General features: G+C 39.8%; 1 protein-coding gene across 2 annotated transcripts in view; it reads left to right on the plus strand.

The window, feature by feature from the left end:
• The window catches only part of BIRC6 (baculoviral IAP repeat containing 6), a 179,905-nt gene that overhangs the window by 131,203 nt on the left and 27,593 nt on the right, over positions 1–21,109 (plus strand). For both annotated transcript variants that reach the window (XM_054162362.1, XM_054162363.1), the window contains exon 66: positions 20,033–20,243. In XM_054162362.1, coding sequence (XP_054018337.1) covers positions 20,033–20,243 — 211 coding nt within the window. The remainder of the gene's footprint in view (positions 1–20,032; positions 20,244–21,109) is intronic.

The following is a 21,109-nucleotide window of genomic DNA, read 5'->3' on the forward strand; positions in this document are numbered from 1 at the left end:
CTGCAAATACCTTCACCAGTATTCTGGCAGCTAGCTAGAAGAAAGAAAGCAAATGGTAAATCTGGCCTGACAAACATGCAGGCTTTGGTATTTTCAAAAGCAGTTCCATACTTCTTTACACAATATTCCTTAATGCTGTATTTATAGAGTTGTATCAATGTCGTGTGTGTGAACATGTTCATATTAATTCTTCTGGAGATAGATTTGATAGGTAAAAACAGCTGGTTGCTTCAAGCCAATTAATGTGCTTTATTGTAAGAGAAATTTAAAGTCTGTCTTTAGCAGGCTAATTTATTTCCTTATGAAACACAGAACTGGTTAAAGCAGGTATGTGGGCATTATCCCATACTCCAAAATGCGCTAGGAGATAATGTGAATTTTCAGCTGTTGTAAAAAATTTAACTGCCACAGTGCAAAACCAGTTGAAAATACTCATGTCTGCTCCTTTGGAACATAGAAAATATGCCTTCTTACATACAGTATTGCAGTCTTTTTTGACCAGGGAGCCCTAAGTAGACAATTGCAGGTGAGATCCTAGGCTTTTACTTGCTCAATACATCAGGTTTTTTAACATCCATGCAACAGTAAACAAAAAATGTCTCTCTCTAGTATAAAGGTGGTTGTATGTGCTTATTATTGCAGAATGCCAAAGCACAGTACTACTTTTATAGTAACAAATTTCTGTATAAGGATTTGAAATAGATATTTACAGATGCATTTGTGATTTATTACCTTTTTTGTTGCAAAAGTGGGGTTGACAGATCATCTCTATTACTTATCTGCTCTTGTACTCTTAATTCACTGTCAAATATCCTTTAGAAACATATTCTCCATAAAATTATGTTCATTGGTGGCAGAGATTCTGATATTATATGTAATCTACTGTGCCGTTTTAGCCTCGTTGATCAGCAATTTGCAACCTTAAACCAAAATTTCATTGGGATTTCTACTAGTTCAGATAGCCCCAATTTACTGAAGACTTGCTATCACATTTTATAGTGCAATAGCTTCCCCCCCTCCCCCGGCAAACATCTTTAATCATTGGAGATAAACATTTCTGCTGTGAGTCTAATTAAAGCCATCAGATCAAAGCATATGTATCTCACAGAAAGGTAATAAAAAAAAAAGGTGTTTCTTACCCTACATTGCATCAGGAATAAAATGTCATCAGACATGCTTCTTACTCGTTGATTCAGCGGCAAGCCAGGCTTTTATCTTCATGAAGGGGCTGCTCTTCTCACTCAGACAGACCAGACAGGAGCATGAACAGTTCCTCGATGAAGAAGTTTATCAGTGAGGACAATAATGCTGTAGAATCTTCTTTTTCAGTAATCCGTTAAAGCAAGTGTAGCCAAAAAACCAGTAAACCCCTTTCTGGTAACGATCCTCAGCATTGACTAATTCTCATTAAAATTGAGGAATTTTCTTCCTTAGATGATGCAGAGCAGTGAAATGCATGCCGTTCCTTTCTGTCTTATAACAAAACAACTACAAACAGCTCCTGGTTTTATTCAGTTAGTTATTTATTAAGACTTCAGAAAACCCCAGCCTTTGATTTACTCTTTGTGGCAGCTGTCTGAAGAGGCTTTCTCACGTTGACATGCTGTAATTCCAAATGCAGCGAACTACGTGCAGTCACACTATGTAATTTTAGTCCAGCCTGCAAAAGGATGAAAAGAAGTCAGCTTTACTGGCAATCGTGTGAACGCCGTCACACACCTGCATTCAGAGCCTCTGCAAAGAATTCCAAGGTATCCTTTGGAGCATTGCATAACTTAGGCAGGCAAATCTGAAGAGAGGAATGACAGTGGCTTTAGCTGAACACTGTGGTGAGCTGTGACATTGATTAAACATGCGCTTGGCACTTGCTGAATAAAGAAGGAGCTACAAGCCACCCTTGCAGATAGTGAGTTGCATAACAATGTGCGATGGCTCTGCTGTTTCATTGTCAGGCCCAGCACATTTTAATCCTGTACCAACAGAGAAAGTGTGCTGTGTAAAGAGGAGTGGAGTTAACTGTACTTCAGGGTTTTCTGAGGAAGTGCTGCATGACAAATGGTGACATTAAGGCATTCAAGCTGAAACAGTGTTTCTGCCTTTTGTCTTTATGCTTTGTTTGACAGGCAATTGTTTCTATGGGAATTACTACTTCTGTTGATTTTCCTCTTCTTATTCACCACCCAAAGAATGCAGGTTGGTGTATAATTAGTGAAAACACCGACTTGAAGAAAAATGCTCCTGTTCTGATTTCATAGGAAGCAATAATTCAGTTTTTTCCTAGTTAAATAAGAGCGGTATTTTTTGCTTGCTCTTTTGGAAAGGGGGAGCAAAGTCTTTTCTTCCCAATCTCTCTTCAGATAAAAAGCCACAATTTTAATAACCTCTGCAAGTAGCTGTGTTTCATGGAATTTTATTCAGTCACTTTGGTCTCTGAAGGCTACCAGGGCAATCAGTGTGGTCTTTGTTGGTGTAGCACAGCTTTTTGGTATGAAGGCAATTGTATTTTACATATATTGGAAAACTTATTTTTAAACAAAACCTTGCAGTATCAAGCCGTTCAGAATTTAAAAGTACAAAAAGCATTATGAATATGAAAAAATAGAATTAATTACATAGAGTTTAAAGAGAAGGAATGTAAATGTAAACCTGGTCTCTTTCCAGAACAGCACATTTTTAAGAATCGCAAGGCATTGTTTGAAATTCACTGGCGGGGAGGGAGGGTTGGGGGCTGGTTTAATTTGGTTTTTTAGTGCTTGTTTGTTGGGGAGTTTTGGGTTGTCTTTGATTTTGTGTGTGTGTGTGTGTGTAAGAGAGAGAAAGCTTTAAATACTTCCATTTTCAAACCAATTTACTTAAGGATTCTTTTTTTCCCCCCCTCATTTTTCTCAAGTTTCTGAGCACATTTCTAAGTTTCTTAGTGGTGAAGAAAACGGCATAGTTATTTTCCATGTGTGTTATTTAAACAGTAAATACTATGCTTCAAGTACCATGAGTTGTATGGTGCTTAAACATGACTTGCTCTTTATCCTGAAAGTAATTTCTGCTCAGTTAAATTGTTTGACTCTAGAAGAATTAAGTAATTAGGTTAAATGCCTATCATAGCTTCCTTAAAATATAGTATGTGTATATGATTGTTCTTTTAAGCTCTTCCCTTATCCTGAAGACTGCTGCAACTTCAGTTAGTCTTGGCATAGTTCTCTATGTATCTTTATAACACATTTCTGTATTCATTTAGATGCATTCAGAGATATAAAGATGGGGGAAATTTTACTTGTGTGTTCTGACCATTCTGTTGCTGAGAAAATGTAGTAATAACTGATTTTTTTTCAAACCACTATATTAACCCTCACATATTAAAATCAAACCCTTTCCTTTGTGAAAGGGGGGAAATTTTCAATTCTACATCTTTTATTTAAAGATTAATAACATATTTGGAGTAGGAATCTCTCACCCTGTCAGCACAACCAGGTATAAAGATAAGGTCATCAGAAGAATTTCTTGCAATATCAAATATAAATTGTGACAAGAAAGTAAATTAAGATGTATCCACAGAGAGCAGCAAATACTCACAAGCTATTTATTGGCCTGTTTATTGCCAGGGTTGAGGTCTCATAGTGGTTTGCTGTTTGCATAATTATGATGCAACTGGCACTTGGTTGAGGTGAACCCAAGAAAACAAATTTCTCTGGGCTTTCTTCATGCAGTCAAGGTCCACAGCAAATGCCTGCTGCACATCGTGATTCAGATCCAGCATTTGCTGTGGACCTTGGTTAGATGATGTTTCTCTCATCCCATCCTTCTGTTGTATTGATATGTGTACACATGCCATGAACTGGTTTTGAAAACAGACCCAGAGAAAAAGAAATCTCTCTTACATCCAAGTAGAGGGATGGGGCAGTAGCTGCTGAAGCTGTCAGTGCTGGCAAAAAGTTACTCTCAGGGGTGGGAGGAGTGGGGGGGAAGGTTGTCAAGCTTCATATTTCTTAGTTATAGAAGGTTGAATTCATCTGTGTTGAATAGGAGCTGGTAGTTGCAAATAATTTCCTTATTTTGTGTTTTGTGTAAAATTGCATTAGAATCTTGGAGTACGTTTTATAAAAGTCAGTAATAAAGTGCCTGTTTGGAGGTGAATATTACAGGGTTGCACAGTATTTGGGTTTGGACACTGATATCCAAAAATATCCTAAATTTAATTTTGTTACTTCCATCTAGGCAGAGCTTTCAAGCACTTAGACATTGGCAGCTCCTTGGTAACTGATTTATGTAGCATCCCCAAAGGAGAACAAATTCTGTTGATGAGAGGTCATTCTGTTCATTACGGCTGATGTTTAAGCATTTGTATTGCATGGGAATAGACTTTAGGCAATACAAATGTATGTCATATTTTAAAGATATTAGTGCTTCAAGAGGAAGTTGCCAAGCTATCTTGTAAAAAAAGCTCCATAGTATAAATTCAATGATTTACAGTCTTGGTCCTTAAATGGTCATTATCCTGTTATATGCTACTGCTCTCAGTACTGTGGTACACCCCTGACATCACATTTACAAAAGGATCAAGTACTCTTAAGCAAAGGGTAAGTTTCCATTTTTCTTCATGTATTTGAATGGATTTATAGAAGTTTTATTTTCACATACTCAAAGATTACTCTGTATGCAGTATTTTTTCATTTGAATAGCATGTTTTGAATCAGATCTTGTGTGACCTTAAGGAGAGCAAATTGTCTGAAGAAGGCTGCAGGTTAAAACAGAATTTGAGAGAGAAAATGGAAAGAAAAATGCAATGAGCTGTCTAGACATAAAAATCTATTTAGGTTAAAATGCAATAATGAAGTCCAAAAGATCATTCATGCAAAAATTGTCCATGGAGACTGCTTTCCTCTGTAGCTATTCTGTATTTTCCCAAAGATGCAGGGAATAACTTAAAATGTAGTAGCACACACATCCCGTAGGTGTTGTGTTGTAGTTTTTCTTTGACAACTTCCACAAACTTCTCTTTATGAGATCTGAGACTTTTTCAGTTAAATTTCAGAACAGTAGAGCAAAGATGTCTTTGTTGGGATGCAGTAGTATGTACAAATTAAGATGAACTGATGATTCACTCAGCCTAAATGAGAGGTGGGTATTCATGCTCCCTTTTTCCTGGTTTTGGTGTGATTTTTTTTCTCTCTTGAGAGCTAAACACAATCAATCTTTTCTTTGGGGGAGCTGTTAGACTATTTTTTGTGATATAGATTGATGTGTGATGCCCTTGAGATGGCAGTGATGGGCATAGCCAATTTAAAGCAAGTTTTGAAGTATTTTACTACTCTTCTGTTGGCAGGGGGTGGGGGATGACACAAGGAAGAGCTTGGGTCCGTCATCTGTAGCAATATGTTACTTTTAAATTTCTTACTATTCTCATTCATACTTCTTTTATATGAGTTTGTAAATTAATTGCAATTCAGAATTCTCTCGTAACTACAGAAGTTCTAGTTTGTTCTCACCTGCCAGTCTTCACTTACTAGAAATTTGTTTGTTCCAGTCTCTCACATTTGCTTTAAAATCGTTCTGTGTTAGTATGTCAGTTAAACTGATACAGGGTACCAGTTCTTCTGCCACATCCCTTTCGATATCAGCTTCTCTGCACTGGTCAAGCACAGTGTTCTAAATGCACGCTGGTATTTTGTCAAGAGAAGTAGTAAATTTGACAGTTGAGTAATAATTTAGGAAAAACTGAGCCAGTCTGCCTTTGGAGGGTGTTGAGTGATATTCAGAGATTTGTTTTGAGGGAACTATTTTAATCACAGTGTTGATGAGCTAAAGCAACTGAGAAGCTGGTGAATGTTCCTGAATTAGCAGTGTGAGTTTCAGCCCCAACTGTGTCTGCTCACCTCCTGGATATAGTGAAAGGGAATGATAGAAAAAAGGCAAGAGGCGCTTTTTCCCCCCTCTTCTTCCAGTCTGTAGTCTCACATCAGGCAGTCTTCATTCTTGTCTTCTTCACTGGGATCAAAAAAGAATCTCTTGTATGCATGTGGTACTTTTTAATATAATTACTAACTGTGGAAAGGGACCTGGGGGTGCTGGTTGATGGTAGGCTGAACATGAGCCTGCAGTGTGCCCAGGCAGCCAGGAGGGCCAATGGCATCCTGGCCTGCATCAGGAACAGTGTGGCCAGCAGGAGCAGGGAGGTCATTCTGCCCCTGTACACTGCACTGGTTAGGCCGCACCTTGAGTACTGTGTCCAGTTCTGGGCCCCTCAGTTTAGGAAGGAGGTTGACTTGCTGGAACAAGTCCAGAAAAGGGCAACAAGGTTGGTGAGGGGCTTGGAGCACAAGCCCTATGAGGAGAGATTGAGGGAGCTGGGGTTGCTTAGCCTGCAGAGAAGGAGACTCAGGGGTGACCTTATTGCTCTCTACAACTACCTGAAAGGGGGGTGCAGTGAGGCGGAGGTTGGTCTCTTCTCCCAGGCAACCAGTACCAGAACAAGAGGACACAGTCTCAGGCTGCGCCAGGGGAGGTTTAGGCTGGAGGTTAGGAGGAAGTTTTACACAGAGAGAGTGATTGCCCACTGGAATGGGCTGCCTGAGGAGGTGGTGGGGTCGCTGTCGCTGGGGGTGTTCAGGGCGAGGCTTGACAGGATGCTTGGTTGCATGGTTTAGTTGATTGGGTGGTGTTGGATGATAGGTTGGACATGATGATCTCGAAGGTCTCTTCCAACCTGGTTTTTTCTATTCTATTCTAAAATACTTGTGATTCAGTCTGTTGTTCCCAGCTCAAGAGGGGTCTTTGGTCAGATAGCAGGTATCTGAGATTGTTTCTTCAAACTGGTTTGAGTGTAGGCTACATGCTTCTGAAAAAACATTAGGGCTTGTAAGTATCAAGTTTTTGAGCTGCCATGTTGCTAAGTTTTGGAGTGTTAGAGGAGTCCATTACATGAATATAGGGTCCTTACTGGACAAGCAATGGGAAGCAGAGCAGAGACAGCTGAACAAAAATCCACAATAGTGGCTCTCAAAGAACAACAGTAATAAAAGAAGGTCTGCTTTCTCCAAAGCCCTGAAAACATATTGCTTTGTGAGAAAGAACAAATTTCATCCATATGAGTTTCCACACGACCAATCTTAAAAACCAACGCAACGAGCCTTGAAGACACCACCATCCCAGCACCTTTTGCCACATTTCTTTCCTCTCAATTGTCATCTTTGGTTGGAAATAATTCTAGACTAAAAGGGTGAAATTATTGTCTCTTATTTTCTATTGAAAAGTAGTAGGAATGTATGCTTATTAGATGTTCAAAACATGTAAAGCAGCAGACTATTCCTGGTAGATAGTACTCTCAGACTAAAACTTTAACAGATTTTCTTAAAATGTCAAAACTGATTATCTGTTTGGGTGGTTAATAATATAAAACATTTATGAAATAAGTTGCAAATTTGTGCTTTCTAGCTCTACTGTGTTGCAGAAATTTGTTTTAATTTATAGGGAGTAATTATGGAATAGGTATTGAAACATCATAGCATGGAGATCTTTAAGCATGTGAAACCTGGTTGTTATGAGGAGAAAAGCAACTTAGGTTGTACCTGAGTATGCTTGATTGTATGGCAGACAAAGCACTTCTTTAAAGACTGCAGTTTGCTTACTTCAAGGAGCTAGTGGAAGTATTTTTTTTTCAACGTATCATTATTTATCAGAGGTCACTGAGAGGCTGTCATTTCTCCTTCAGTCTTTATCTGTTTCTCTACTGCACATTTTTTGTATGGCCTTTAAACATAAATCCATTAATTGGAGAGCTCTTCATTGATTTACACAGCTGGTGGTAGATTTTGCAGCTGCATGTACAGAGCATACTTCAGACTAGCTTGCAACCTCTAGCCCCACTCATTTGCTCATGGTGAATTAAGTTTTTCAGAGGAAGAGAGTTTTGCAGGAATGATAGCCATGAAAGCGTCAGATGAGAGATAAGAGGGGTAAAAGCTTCTTACATCTCACTGTTCTTCTTTCTCTTGCTTCTCACCCACATATTCTTTGCCTTATTGTCAAATTAATACAGAGTACTGTTCAGAAAAAAAAAGGGGAAAAAAAACAGCACTCTGGAATCAAGAGTGGAGTAAGGGGTTTTATATCTTTGTTTTTATGGCTATTAAATCACAGAAAATTTTCCAAATGGTAAGACACTGAAAGTGTTTTACAGTACAATTCTGAAAACTTAACTAAACAAGTTTTCCTTCTCATTTGGAGGCTACTGTAAAGTTCTGGACTTCCATGGTGACAGAATAGTATGACTGTCTTGGAAGCTTGAGCAACAGGCTGCTTACTTATCTGTATCTACCTGCCAAGGTTCTGTAATGTGTTTATGGTTGCCCTTGGGATGCACTTGGACATGACTCTTCTGGTACTAACATGTGGGGGTTTTGACAGACCTTGATGCCTTGCACTCCACTGTGTAGTATGTTTTATGTAAAAGGAAACTACACTGTGATGTTTGCTTTCCTGCCTCCCACAGATGAGTTATCTTTTTAAATAAACTTTCAGGAGAAATGCAGTTAGATGCTGGTCCTAGAACAAGGATTTATAGAAGCAAACAAATCACACATGAGATGCATCTGGTGTTTGTTTCATTCTGGAAGTTAGTTTCTGTGTGTTTATTTTACATAGAATAGAATAGAATACATAGAATAAACCAGGTTGGAAGAGACCTTCAAGATCACCGCATCCAACCCATCAACCAATCCAACACCACCCAAACAACTAACCCACGGCACCAAGCACCCCATCAAGTCTTCTGAAAACCTCCAGTGATGGTGACTCCACCACCTCCCCAGGCAGCCCATTCCAATGTGCAATCACTCTTTCTGTATAGAACTTTTTCCTAACATCTAACCTGAACCTCCCCTGGCACAGGCTGAGACTGTGTCCTCTTGTTCTGGTACTAGCTGCCTGGGAGAAGAGACCAACATCCGTCTGTCTACAACCTCCCTTCGGGTAGTTGTAGAGAGCAATAAGGTCACCCCTGAGTCTCCTCTTCTCCAGGCTAAGCAACCCCAGCTCCCTCAGCCTCTCCTCGTAGGGCTTGTGTTCCAAACCCCTCACCAACTTTGTTGCTCTTCTCTGGACTCGTTCCAGCAAGTCAACATCCTTGAGAAATAAAAGGTGGGGGCTGTTATCTTCAAAAATATTTTGGTTTTTGCCATAAGTGTTCCATGAAGTTCTCTTTGCCAACAGACTCTCACCATCTTGAGACTGCTATTTTAATTTCCAGAAGGGATCCTATCCTTAAGCTTTTCTGGTCCATTTATCTCAATGCTAAGATCCATGATTGTTTGATCTTCTGTTCATTAGTTGGAAGACAACACAGGGTAGCTGTATCCCTGCTTGTGGGACAAGATTGGGAGTCTAACTACTAGACTGGTTTTCCCTCTTGAGTGGAACTGGTAAAGACATTCAGGCAGGCCTGTCAAAATTTGAGATACCACATCGCAACTTTCAGAATTTCCAGAGTAAATATTACTGGGCCTCCCATTATTTCTTTGTTTGGTTTGGTTCTTTTTTCAGGATTGTTGGTTGTGGTTTGGTTGGGGGGGTTGGTTTGTTTGTGGGCTTGGTTTTTGTGTGTGTGGTTTTTTTCTGTTTGGGTTTTTGTTTTGTTTAGCCAGGACGAGACACCTCAGGTGGTTTGATTTTGACTTGGTAGATACGGTTGGGAATATGAGTGCTGCATAGCACCACATGTTACAAACATGGATAGATTTTATTAGAGGCATTAAGAATTAATTTTTTTAATTATGCAGACTCAGTCCTTTTTGAGAAAAGAGAATGACACCAGAGGACAGTGTGATACTATACTTCTTGCTCTGCAGTTCCATAGTGTATTACAGAAATGGACAATCTGCTTCTTTCCTCTTTTATTTTTTAACTCGCATGCTTTCTGAGTCTTGTTGCTAAACATACAGTAACCTACTTATGGGGCACAAGTATTGTATTTGTTCACACAAGAGACTGTAAGCAGTCTTCTTTTCTTTTCCCTCTATGAGTGGCTTTGTCAATTGGTGGCAGCGCAATTGGACAAGGTGGTAAAAATTTCTTGACCAAACAAAACTAGCAATTCCTTTCTGTTCATGTACAGAGCAGATTGCTGGAGTGAGTTCTAGATACTTTTACTTTGCCTTTCCTAAGAGTGCATTTACTGTACTTTCAACAAAGAGTTTTGTCAGCTGAGGTGTATATTTGAAGAGGAACTTACTGGACAGTGAGGTGAGGGCCATCTTTCGTTTCAGCAGTCGCAAGTCTGTTTGTTCAAGTGTATATAGGTCTTCATTATTGCAGGCATTGATAGGCTCATTTGTCTTTTATTTCTCTGGTGTTCTTGTTTTCTCTCCTGGTTTTGAAAATATTTGTAAATGTTATCTGGCATTTCTCATATTCTGATGCAGACACACCCCATTCATAGTATGTGCCTTCTTGCTATTCACTGAGGGTAGCATAATATTGAGTTAAAATCAAAGGAAACAGATCTCCGTGGCTCAAGGAGTTAGTCTAGGAAAAGTTAATCAATGTTAGATTATTCCAACACACAAACTAGCTTTTTTTTAATAGTATTTGCAATTTATTGCCCTCTCTAGAGGACAACTTCACTATAGTACCACTCATAAACAAAAGAGAGTATTTTCTTTTGGGTTAATCCTCATTGTTATACTGTAACATACTATAGGATGATCTATTTTAATAAGGGATGCAGGAACATGCATGAGGTTACACAGAATGTGCAAATTGTCCTGTTCCACGAGTCTAGGGCACAGAGATGATTTTCTCCATCATATGTGCTGCTCAGTTAAACTAGTTGATAAATCCACATTGATATTTGCACCCTTAAGGCACTTTCAGTATTAAGTGAGTAAGTCCACGTTACCTTTCATTGAACTCAGATTCAGGGTGGCTGTTCGACTTGAATTTTTCTCCCCACCCCGCACTCTGCGTGTTTACCAAAAGCTCATCTTGGTATTTAAACAACTGACTATTACCTAGAAATAGGCTGAAGTGATAAAATTCTGTTTTGCATATGCACAGGGTCGCAGCCGTCCTCACCAAACAAAACAATTAGATGTTTAAGGCAGAATGAGATTCCTAAGTGGTCTCTGTCCTCTGAGGACATGATCTTGTAGGCATGCTCACAGGTATGAACAGTTTGCCATAAAACACAGGAACCACACATCCTTTCATTCCAGTAACAATGTTGGTAGCCTCTGTTTGGTGTCTTTCCAAGTGCTGAAGTAATGTTTTAAAACCACCCCACAAGTCTTTTCATTTGAAATTCCATGTAGATCTCTGAAGCATGTGCAATGCAGTGGCAGTTTTCCATCCTATTTTCAATTCCTATCTTATTTTAAAGTACGCCTGACTGTTTTATGGGCCAGAAGGAGTAACACTCAGACTGAGGGACCACTTCAGGGTGGCTGTTTGCCCACTTCTCTGACAAAAATAGTTAAATCACTGTTCCTTCCTCCAGTGCAGGGATGATGGAAGCCAGATTAACTCCCTTTAAAAATCCTGCTTCATATTCTTAAGGGTAGCAATACCTTTCCTTTCATCTCTGTGCAGTGCCTGGACTTTGAGACACATATCATGAAGTGGTAGGCAAGCTTGCACCTCATCTGTTCTGTTTCTAATTTTACTATTTCAAGAAGGATTTTGTCTGCAGAATATTTAAATCCTGGTTTGGTTGGTTGGCTTGATTGTTATTTCTTTTTCTCTACAGAAAATATTTCTCAATATTTTTTTTTGGCTAAGTGGAAAATAAGTTTAACACTTCCAGCTTGCCTTTACTATTAGTTTTACTACATCTACTTCAGATATTTTTGGTTCTTTTTATCTTACTGAATGCCGTAATAAAGAGTTGTATTTAATCCTCTGACCAGGGAAAAAGCTTTCTGTATATCTTTCTTCATATTTTTATAACACATTCCTTTCATCTGTACCTTTGTATATATCATTATGTTATTTATTGTATAATATAGAATAATCCTGTAGCTTTACATACATGCTTCCTTACACTTGTTTTCTAGATTTGGCTACAAACATAACTTGGTAGTAGCTTTATGCTTTTCATTGTATTTCTTCATCTGTTGTTGGTTTTAAAGAACTGATGTTGGGTAAAATGAGTGATCTTTCAGAGGAGAAATTCTTAAAAGCTGCAGCGAGGTTGAACCCTGTGGCAGTGTGGCCTTCCTCTGCAGTGCTGTGCTTGCATCCTTTCTACACTGCTGCCTACTGGGCCAGTTTTTCAAACAGTCTCATTAAGTAATTTCTTTTCACCTTTTCTAATTTTTTTATCTGATTGTTGGGTGTCGGGGTTTTTTTTGACTGCTGATGTCTCAGTGCTGACATAAAAGCAGCAAAATTTTAAGACAGTAGCTGAATAATAATTGCCAACTTAGGAGCCCTACGCTGAGTTCATAGGTCCTCCCCTCTTGTACTGTTTACTGCTGTGACATGGGATTTGTTACTCATGATCTGTAAGGGGGCTTAACCCCTCTTTCTCCTGCTTCGCTGTACAAGGAGACTGGTCTTTTCTGATGCCATTTTTTCTGCTACTCAAAATGGTGCTGTGGAAATGCCTGTGTTGTTCTTACAAAGAAAGGTGAAGGAAAAGTCAAGCTAATTACTGCAAGATGACAGTTATTTAGAAAGCTTTTGTTTTGCTCTTACCCAAAGGCCAATGTTTTCTTAAAGAGATCTGCTTTTAAAATACTCTGTAGGCAGTCTTCTTCTTTCTATCAAAACAGAGCAGAATACAGGGTGTTAATTAGCCCTACTATAAAAGAGGCTTGCTCAGGGTTGATTCTGAAACAGAAAATCAAGGGGCAGCAGAGCATGCTGTATTTGGAACTGACACTATTGCCTGCAGTGTGGACTGCATTCATAGATCATATGTTTGCAAAGATGCAGCAAAGTGGGGCTGAGGAATGGCTGGGCTTTTAAAATATTTAGGAAAAGGATGTGTGGCCCTTTTGGAAAGAGTGTGGCTCACTTATGCTTATACCTGTGGCCATAAGGCTGGCTTTGTATGGCTTTGTTGAACGGCAGTTTGTAACTAGTGAGTCTTCAATATGATAATGAGATCCTAAAGTCTTTAATCATGGCTATGAACGTTGAGTTTGTGAATAGCATAGCGAGACATCAAAAATATGGCACTAATTGCAAAGCATGCTTTAGAAATGCTGTAAAATTGACAGAACTTTAAGATCCATCTTTAAATTACTCAAAGGATAAAAAAAGGTAAAAGGAAAAAAAATGCAGTAGCAGGTGTGTGTGGTACTGCAGCTGTGATCTTAACATTAGACTTTTTAGTAAGTAGCACGATAATGGGTGTCTTATTTTACTTTCAGTGTCTCAAATTGATGAGATCAATAACCTTTTAAACCTTATTACTATAAAAGAAGAAATTGCTATCTCAGAATATGAAGTAATTTTCTTGGGTTTTCTGTAGGGGAAGTTTAGTTACTCTGTTGTAAATTGAGCATTTGTACGTGACGGGAATAGAGCAGAATTATTATCTTATAATATAGCTGCTCCGTGTAATTGTCAGTGGTTTTCTTTCACATTCCTTAAAACAGATAGGATTGGGTGGCTACTTTGGGATGAACAGTTTAGAAAATGCAATCATTCATCTTTCCAGAAAAATATAAAGCCTCATTGAAATGGGAGAAATATAGATCCAAAGTAAATTAAAAAGACTTCTCGTGGGTCACTGGAAACTCTACCCCGTGTATGAAGGAGACCTCTTCGAATGGAAAATGAGAGCGTGATAATAAAACCAGAACTCAAGTTTGTCTTTGGTAGTAGAAGTCAATTTGCTCAAGTTTTAACCTGTTTTTTTCACTTCTGATTTTGTTAAATGTAAGCCACGTTTGCAAGAGTTTTTAGCTTTAAATTTACATTTCCTGGTTTTAGATACCCATTTGGAGGTGCTGGATGATGGGTTGGATGCGATGATCTTGAAGATCTCTTCCAACCTGGTCTGGTCTATTCTATTCTCTCCAGAATGCTTTTTTTCAGTTATTTCCTTTCACTTGTTCATTCACGTCCATGTGTACAATGACATCTCTGAGAAAAGAAATAAAAGTGGTGGAACACTGAAGCAGGTTGCCCAGGGAGGTGGTTGAGGCCCCTTCCCTGGAGATATTCAGGGTGAGACTCGATAGGGCCCTGGGCCGCCTGGTCTAGTTGGGGATGCCCCTGCTGACTGTGGGGAGGCTGGACTAGATGACCTTTGGAAGTCCCTTCTGGCCCAGACCATTCTAGGAAAAGGGTTCTAATTTGGAAAGAGTTTTCAGTGGTGCCTTCTGCTGTTGCTGTCAGCACAGCCGCCTTTCCTTCAATAGAGGCGGGTAGTCAGTGATGTATGTTGGTCAGAAGTAAGAAGAAATTGCACATAAGAAAAAAGTCATACTTTTGGGGGCCTTTAAAATAACAAATTCAAGAAGGCACAAGTCTAGCAAATGAGAAATTATGTACAGGAGATGAGATTGAGAGCATATTTAGACAGACACACACAACTTGTAGCACAGAACAAGAAGGGTGTGAGTCTGGCAGTGTTGATATATTTAAAATTGCTAATGGTATTTGGTGCTTTTCCTTTTTTCAAGTGTCTGTTAAAGTTTCTTTTACAACAAGTTTATAGGCTCCTTTTGAGTAGGAATTCCTAGTTTAGTTCATGGTGAGAATCACAGTTGGAAGGCCTTCACATCAGATGCAAATAAAGCAGAACTTTTCATTATTTTCTCACAACTTACTGTTCTGTATTTGTTTCTTTAATCTGCTGTAACATCTAAGATTTTTTTTGATCTAATGGGGATGCTATAGTACTAGTTGCCTTTAAAATAACGTATATATTCTTTGTGGTAAGTTTTATAATCTTATTCATAGCCAGTTAAGTTGTACTGAGGGTGTTAAATGGATTGCAAAAAATAAATTTATTGCTGTGCAGTACTATCTATTTAATGGTCCATTAGGCCTGGCTATTCTTTGTTGGAATATTGTATAATAGTGAAAGAAAGCAAAGGAGGATTAGACTCAGTTGGTCCATTATCTTGTTATAGATAGATATGCAATTTAAGGAGATACATTGATCCTATGAAACTACCTGGCCTTGTGGCTTTTTTATATATTTATATTAATGTTATTACTGCGTATGGGTAGGCTTAGGTCTTTGTAGGAAATTAGACCTGTGTTGGTGATGAATAAATAGGTGTCCAAAAAGCAAGTGAATCATTTCAATTTCACACAATCTTTGAATGTTAACCATTTCCCAGCAATAAGTAGGCTACCTAGAAGTTTTGAATGATGTGATCAGTGCCTTAATATCTCATGAGCTTTAGGGATTTGTGAAAGACTGCAGTTTTCAAAAGACAGGATGCTCAGCAGTTTCTGAAAGTCAGGACTTCTCAAAATAGCTTCAGTCAGGCTCCTCTTTCCTCCACCCTCCCCTTCTCCCAAAACAAGGAAGCAGGATAAAAACTGAGTGTAAATCCCTGTTCCAAGTCTAGTAACACAATTTAATCTTTGCCTCTTTTGAAGTAAATATGGGGTATACAGTAGTTACTCGAAGCAGTGCTAAGCAAACCTTAGTCAACAAAGGAGAGCTTCTAAACAGGTCCTTGGGGTAGTGGGGGTTGGGCCTTCCTCATCAATTCACTGTCCTGCAGAATCTCAGAGATCAAAAAATGGCCACAGTTTGTGTGTGCCTAATGTGCAGGATGGTCCACTCACACTCAGTATAGGAGCCTGAAGGCTGTACAGCTATTCAGTGAGACTTGGACAGACTGGACAGCTGGGCAAAGAAGAACCTAATGAGGTTAAGTGCATAGTCCTGCATCTGGGGAGGAACAATAAACTGTACCAGTACAGGTTAGAGGGTGATCTGCTAGAAAACAGCCCTGTGGAGAATGAGCTGGGTGTCCTGGTGGGCAAGAAGTTATCCATGGGTCAGCAATGTGCCCTTGTGGCCAAGAGGGCCAATGGGATCCTGGGGTGTCGGGACGACAGCGAGGGAAGACTGGCACCAATCAATGTGATTGATAAGCAAGCTCCAACCTTATTGTTGGAAAGCATGGCTTATAAAGCATCTCAGCTAAATATGCACAAATGTCATTATTCCATTGGCTATTAGTCCAGGGTCACATTATAATATCCAGCCTCCTTGTGGTTAGGTCTACGTGCAACTTCTCAAGCTCCTTTCTAACTAGTTCTTTGTTTCGCATATACTTTGTTTCACATGCTGTTATCTTCTAACACAGCTGCAAGCGCAGTCACAAAGCTATGGTGACCTTGCCGCATCAGCACACCAGCTAACATCAAGATGGAGTCTGGCCTACACACTTTGTTCGAACAGTTGTTCCATAGAACCATGTCCCTAAGATTCAAGCCATTCCTCAACACTGGGGTGCAATGGGATCCCCCTCTACTCTGCTCTAGTGAGACCTCACTTGGAATATTGCATCCAGTTCTGGGCTCCTCAGTTCAAGAGAGACAGGGATTTACTGGAGAGAGTCCAGTGGAGGGCTATAAGGATGATTAAGGGACTGGACCATGTGCCCTATGAGGAGGCTGAGAGACCTGGAGCTTTTTAGTCTGGAGAAGAGAAGACTGAGAGGGGATCTAATAAATGTTTATAAATATCTGAGTGGTGGGTCTCTTCTCAGTTGCACACTGTAATAGGACAAAGGGCAATAGATACAGACTACAGCACAGGAGGTTCCACCTCAACATGAGGAGGAACCTCTTTGCTTTGAGGGTCACAGAGCATTGGGATAGGATCCCCAGAGGAGTTGTGGAGCATCCTTCCCTGGAGACCTTCAAGACTCATTTGGCTGCATTCCTTTGCAACCTGCGCTAGATTCCATGGTCCTGCTCTGGAAGGGTTGTTGGACTTGGTGATCTCTGGAGGTCCCTTCCAACCCCTAACATCTTGTGAGCTGAATCTGCTAAAACCAGAAATTCTCTTCTTTCTGGAAAATATTTCCATTTTAAAGTTATGTCAGTTCAGTTTCCCTCAAGACAGTAATTTTCAATGTAACTACCCATTTAGCAAAGGAGAGGGCAAGCAAGCATTGAAGAATTTGAAATTATATATTCTGGCCTCATGAAAATTTTAGGGATTAAATAAATAAATAAAAGTGTTCCAGAAGTGAAATGCTGTTGTTACCTAATAGGTCCTACCTCCTTCACTCACTAGCTTTATAATAAACAGCTATTGATTAAATTGAGGAGCTGCTTGATCTTTTAACACTACAGGTGGGTGGTGGCTTTTGGTTTTGTGGTCTCCTTTTCTCTCTTTCTTTTGCCCTGTTCTTTCCCCCACACTCTGTCATCTCTTCTTCTCTCATTCCTCTTGTTCCCCAATTCACACGTCCTCAGATCAATCCGTGTTTATTTTAAGGCCATTTTGCACAATGAGGATTTCTCTTTTTGGCAATTGCTGTTCACTGGAAACTGAGTATAAGAAATTGAGATGTCTGTATAAACATAAAAAATATTGCATGCATACGTATATGAAAAATACAATCTACTAATGTGTAGTATATAATAATATGTGTGAAAATAGATACATTACGTGGATCAAAATATAATCAACGTCTATTTTCTTAATGCCAGTGCTTTAAATTCAATGGACTTTGCTTTAAATATATGGAGTATTTCAACATGGGATATTTTTAGAACCATGACATGATACCAAGCCTGACAGATTAATGCTTTGTCTCAGCAAATTTTCTTCCTGTTAACAGAGCTGCTTCCAGTTACGAGTTTGTGTCATTCACGTTAACATGAAATACGTTTTTTTTCCCTTAAGTAATACTGGTTTTTTTCTGAAGAAATATGGCCAGCAGGAGCAGGGAGGTCATTCTGCCCCTGTACACTGCACTGGTTAGGCCACACCTCGAGTACTGTGTCCAGGTCTGGGCTCCGCGGTTTAGGAAGGATGTTGACTTGCTGGAACGTGTCCAGAGAAGGGCAGCAAAGTTGGTGAGGGGTTTGGAACACAAGCCCTATGAGGAGAGGCTGAGGGAGCTGGGGTTGCTTAGCCTGGAGAAGAGGAGACTCAGGGGTGACCTTCTTGCTCTCTACAACTACCTGAAAGGAGGGTTGCAGACAGGCAGAGGTTGGTCTCTTCTCCCAGGCAACCAGTACCAGAACAAGAGGACACAGTCTTAGGCTGCACCAGGGGAGGTTTAGGCGGGTGGTTAGGAGGAAGTTTTACACAGAGAGAGTGATTGCCCATTGGAATGGGCTGCCTGAGGAGGTGGTGGAGTTGCCATCACTGGAGGTGTTCAGGAGGAGACTTGATAGGGTGCTTGGTTGCATGGTTTAGTTAATTAGGTGGTGTTGGATGATAGGTTGGACATGATGATCTTGAAGGTCTCTTCCAACCTGGTTTATTCTATTCTAAATACTGTTTTTTTTCTTAAGATTCAAGGCACATTCTTAAACATTTATATGCCAAGGTGAAAGAATAGAATAGGATTAACCAGGCTGGAAGAGACCTTTGAGATCGAGTCCAACCTATCATCCAACACTATCTAATCAACTAAACCATGGCAACAAGTGCCCCATCCAGTCTCTTCCTAAACACCTCCAGTGATGGTGACTCCACCACCTCCCTGGGCAGCTCATTCCAATGGCCAATCACTCTTTCCATGAAGAACTTCTTCCTAACACCTAGCCTTAATAAATCTAACAGTTTAAAATTGTAATAGCAGAACTCTTAGTAAAGATAAGCCTATCTTTAAACCTGGGTAAGACCTGCCTGTTGTATTTTGCTTGGCTGTTTATACAGTCCCATTGTGGTGTCTTTAGAGCTAAGGATTTGATGACAGGAGATGAAAGTTTGTGATCTGCTTTAGCTTGGAGGGTGAGTTGTGCTAAATGAAACATTAAAGAGTTCTATGCTTTGTCCTAAGGCAAGTTGTCAAGGGCTTTTTGTTTGCTGTTTTGGGGTGAGGTTTTTTTTTCCTGGAAAAAAAACATAAATTTATTTTATCAGAAACTCAGTCAGTTGTAAATACTTTGAACTAGAGCCATTTTTTTTTCTGCAGTTGGGTTAAAAATAGCGTGTCCTAAGGACAGAGGAAGCAGCTGTGTTAAAGTATCTTTGCATTGCTACGTTTTCAGGATTTCTAGTAATGATACAAAGTCAGTTGAAATGACATCTATTACAGATTTATCCAAGCAAGTGGAAGAGAAAAATTAACAGTGTGGTACTAGAGAATCCATTAGAATGGTGTGTCTCTGTCTGCTTCTCCTAGTCAGAGGAGCTGGTATCTATATTCTGCAAGTGTATTACTTTTGTAATACACTTGCAGAACTAAGACAGTGAGGTTTGTCTACCGAATATATATTCTTATTTGGCTTCGCTGTTTTGTGATTCATCTGTATGCAGATAAAATTTGCATCTTCCTCAGAACCATTGCATGCTCTGAAGAATGTGTAATGGTTTATTAAATGATACTTTCTTCATGACTAGACTTCTTAGCAGACTTCTTCATTTATTTCATGGCCATAAATATTCCTGCAGTAATGCAGACAAATTTTCCCAAAGGAGAAGATAACTGCAAATGAAAGGGGTGATATGAAATTCGTTATTAATGCTTACGCTGCTGGAATCAGCAAATGTCACCCTGCTGCGGTTCAATAGGCTGCAGTTTTTCCTCCATACGTATTTGTTTGCTGTTGTTGTCAGTACACAACTTGAGGCATAACTGTGTGTTAAGCTACTAGAAATGAATATAACATTTGCTAATCCAAACCTCGCTGACACTTTTGTCCTCTTGTGTCTTTTGCCAGTCTTTATTTTCCAGGCATCTAATCCATTTTTCTCCTGAAGAAGTCCATTAAATCGGGACTCCTAAATGGCTGTTACAAAATGGTGTATTTTTGTCATCAAATGTCATTAATGTTTTAATAACAAAAATACCATGTTTCTGTTTAAAACATCTGTGCTGAGAGTGAAGGATTTCCAGGTTTTTAGTAATTCTTGTGAACTGTGTTTGTCTCTTAGTTTTGGATATGGCCCGACACGTCCCCCTTTACCGAGCTCTGCTGGAATTACTCCGTGCCATCGCATCCTGCACGTCGATGGTACCATTACTGCTTCCTCTGTCGGGAGAAAGTAGTGAAGAGGAGGAAGAACAGCTGGAGTCACAAGCTTCTGTTGGGACTTTGTTGGCTAAAATGAAGACCTGTGTAGATACCTATACCAACCGACTGAGGTAATTGCTCCTAACCTTCATTTAAACCGTATTTTGTATTTACATGTTATGAATACAGAAGCGAGGAAGACTGAGAGGGCATTTAATAAATGTTAAGAGATATGAGGGCCAGGCCAGGAAGGGGCAGTCTCACTTGTACCCTGTGATGGGACAAGGGGCAACGGATGTAAACTACAGCACAGAAAGTTCCATATCAGCATGAGGAATAACTGTACTCTAAGGGTCACGGAGCAGTGGAGCAGACTCCCCAGAGAGGTTGTGGAGTCTCCTCTGGAGACTTTCAAGACCCATCTGGATGCATTCCTGTGTGACCTGCACTAGATTGTAAAGCCCTGCTCTGGCAGGCGGGGTTTGGACTCAAATGATCTCCAGAGGTCTCCCTTCCAACCTTTAACATCCTGTGATCCTGTGAAGTGAAAGAAAGATTCAGTGCTGTGTATTTATCTGAATGGGTGCCGCAGTCCAGCAGAACGTAGGATCTGTTTGAACTAGACTAATGTTTACATGTCCATGCTCTCTTTTACTGTGCTGTTTACAAGGAACACTGTTGTATGACACAAAGAAGCTGATATGTTTGTGTACCCTTGTCACACACACACTTCCTCAAACGTCTTCTCTTCAGTGAGGTTAATCTTTATTTTGCAAGGTTGTGCATTTCCTGCTGTCAGTCTGAAAGCAGGAGCATTCCGTGGGAGAAGGAATATTGAAGAAACCCATCCTGTACAGAATGGGGTTGGAGAAGTCCAAACCAAATAGTGGATTTTACAAAAAAATATTCTAGCTATCTTCTGTGTGCTTCTGTGCAGTTTTACCCATTGAGTAAGGACCAGGTTCCTCAATAGATTCTCCATCAGAGGCTAACAATT

Source organism: Dryobates pubescens, chromosome 6, assembly GCF_014839835.1.
Source record: "Dryobates pubescens isolate bDryPub1 chromosome 6, bDryPub1.pri, whole genome shotgun sequence".
NCBI classification, from domain to species: Eukaryota; Metazoa; Chordata; class Aves; order Piciformes; family Picidae; genus Dryobates; species Dryobates pubescens.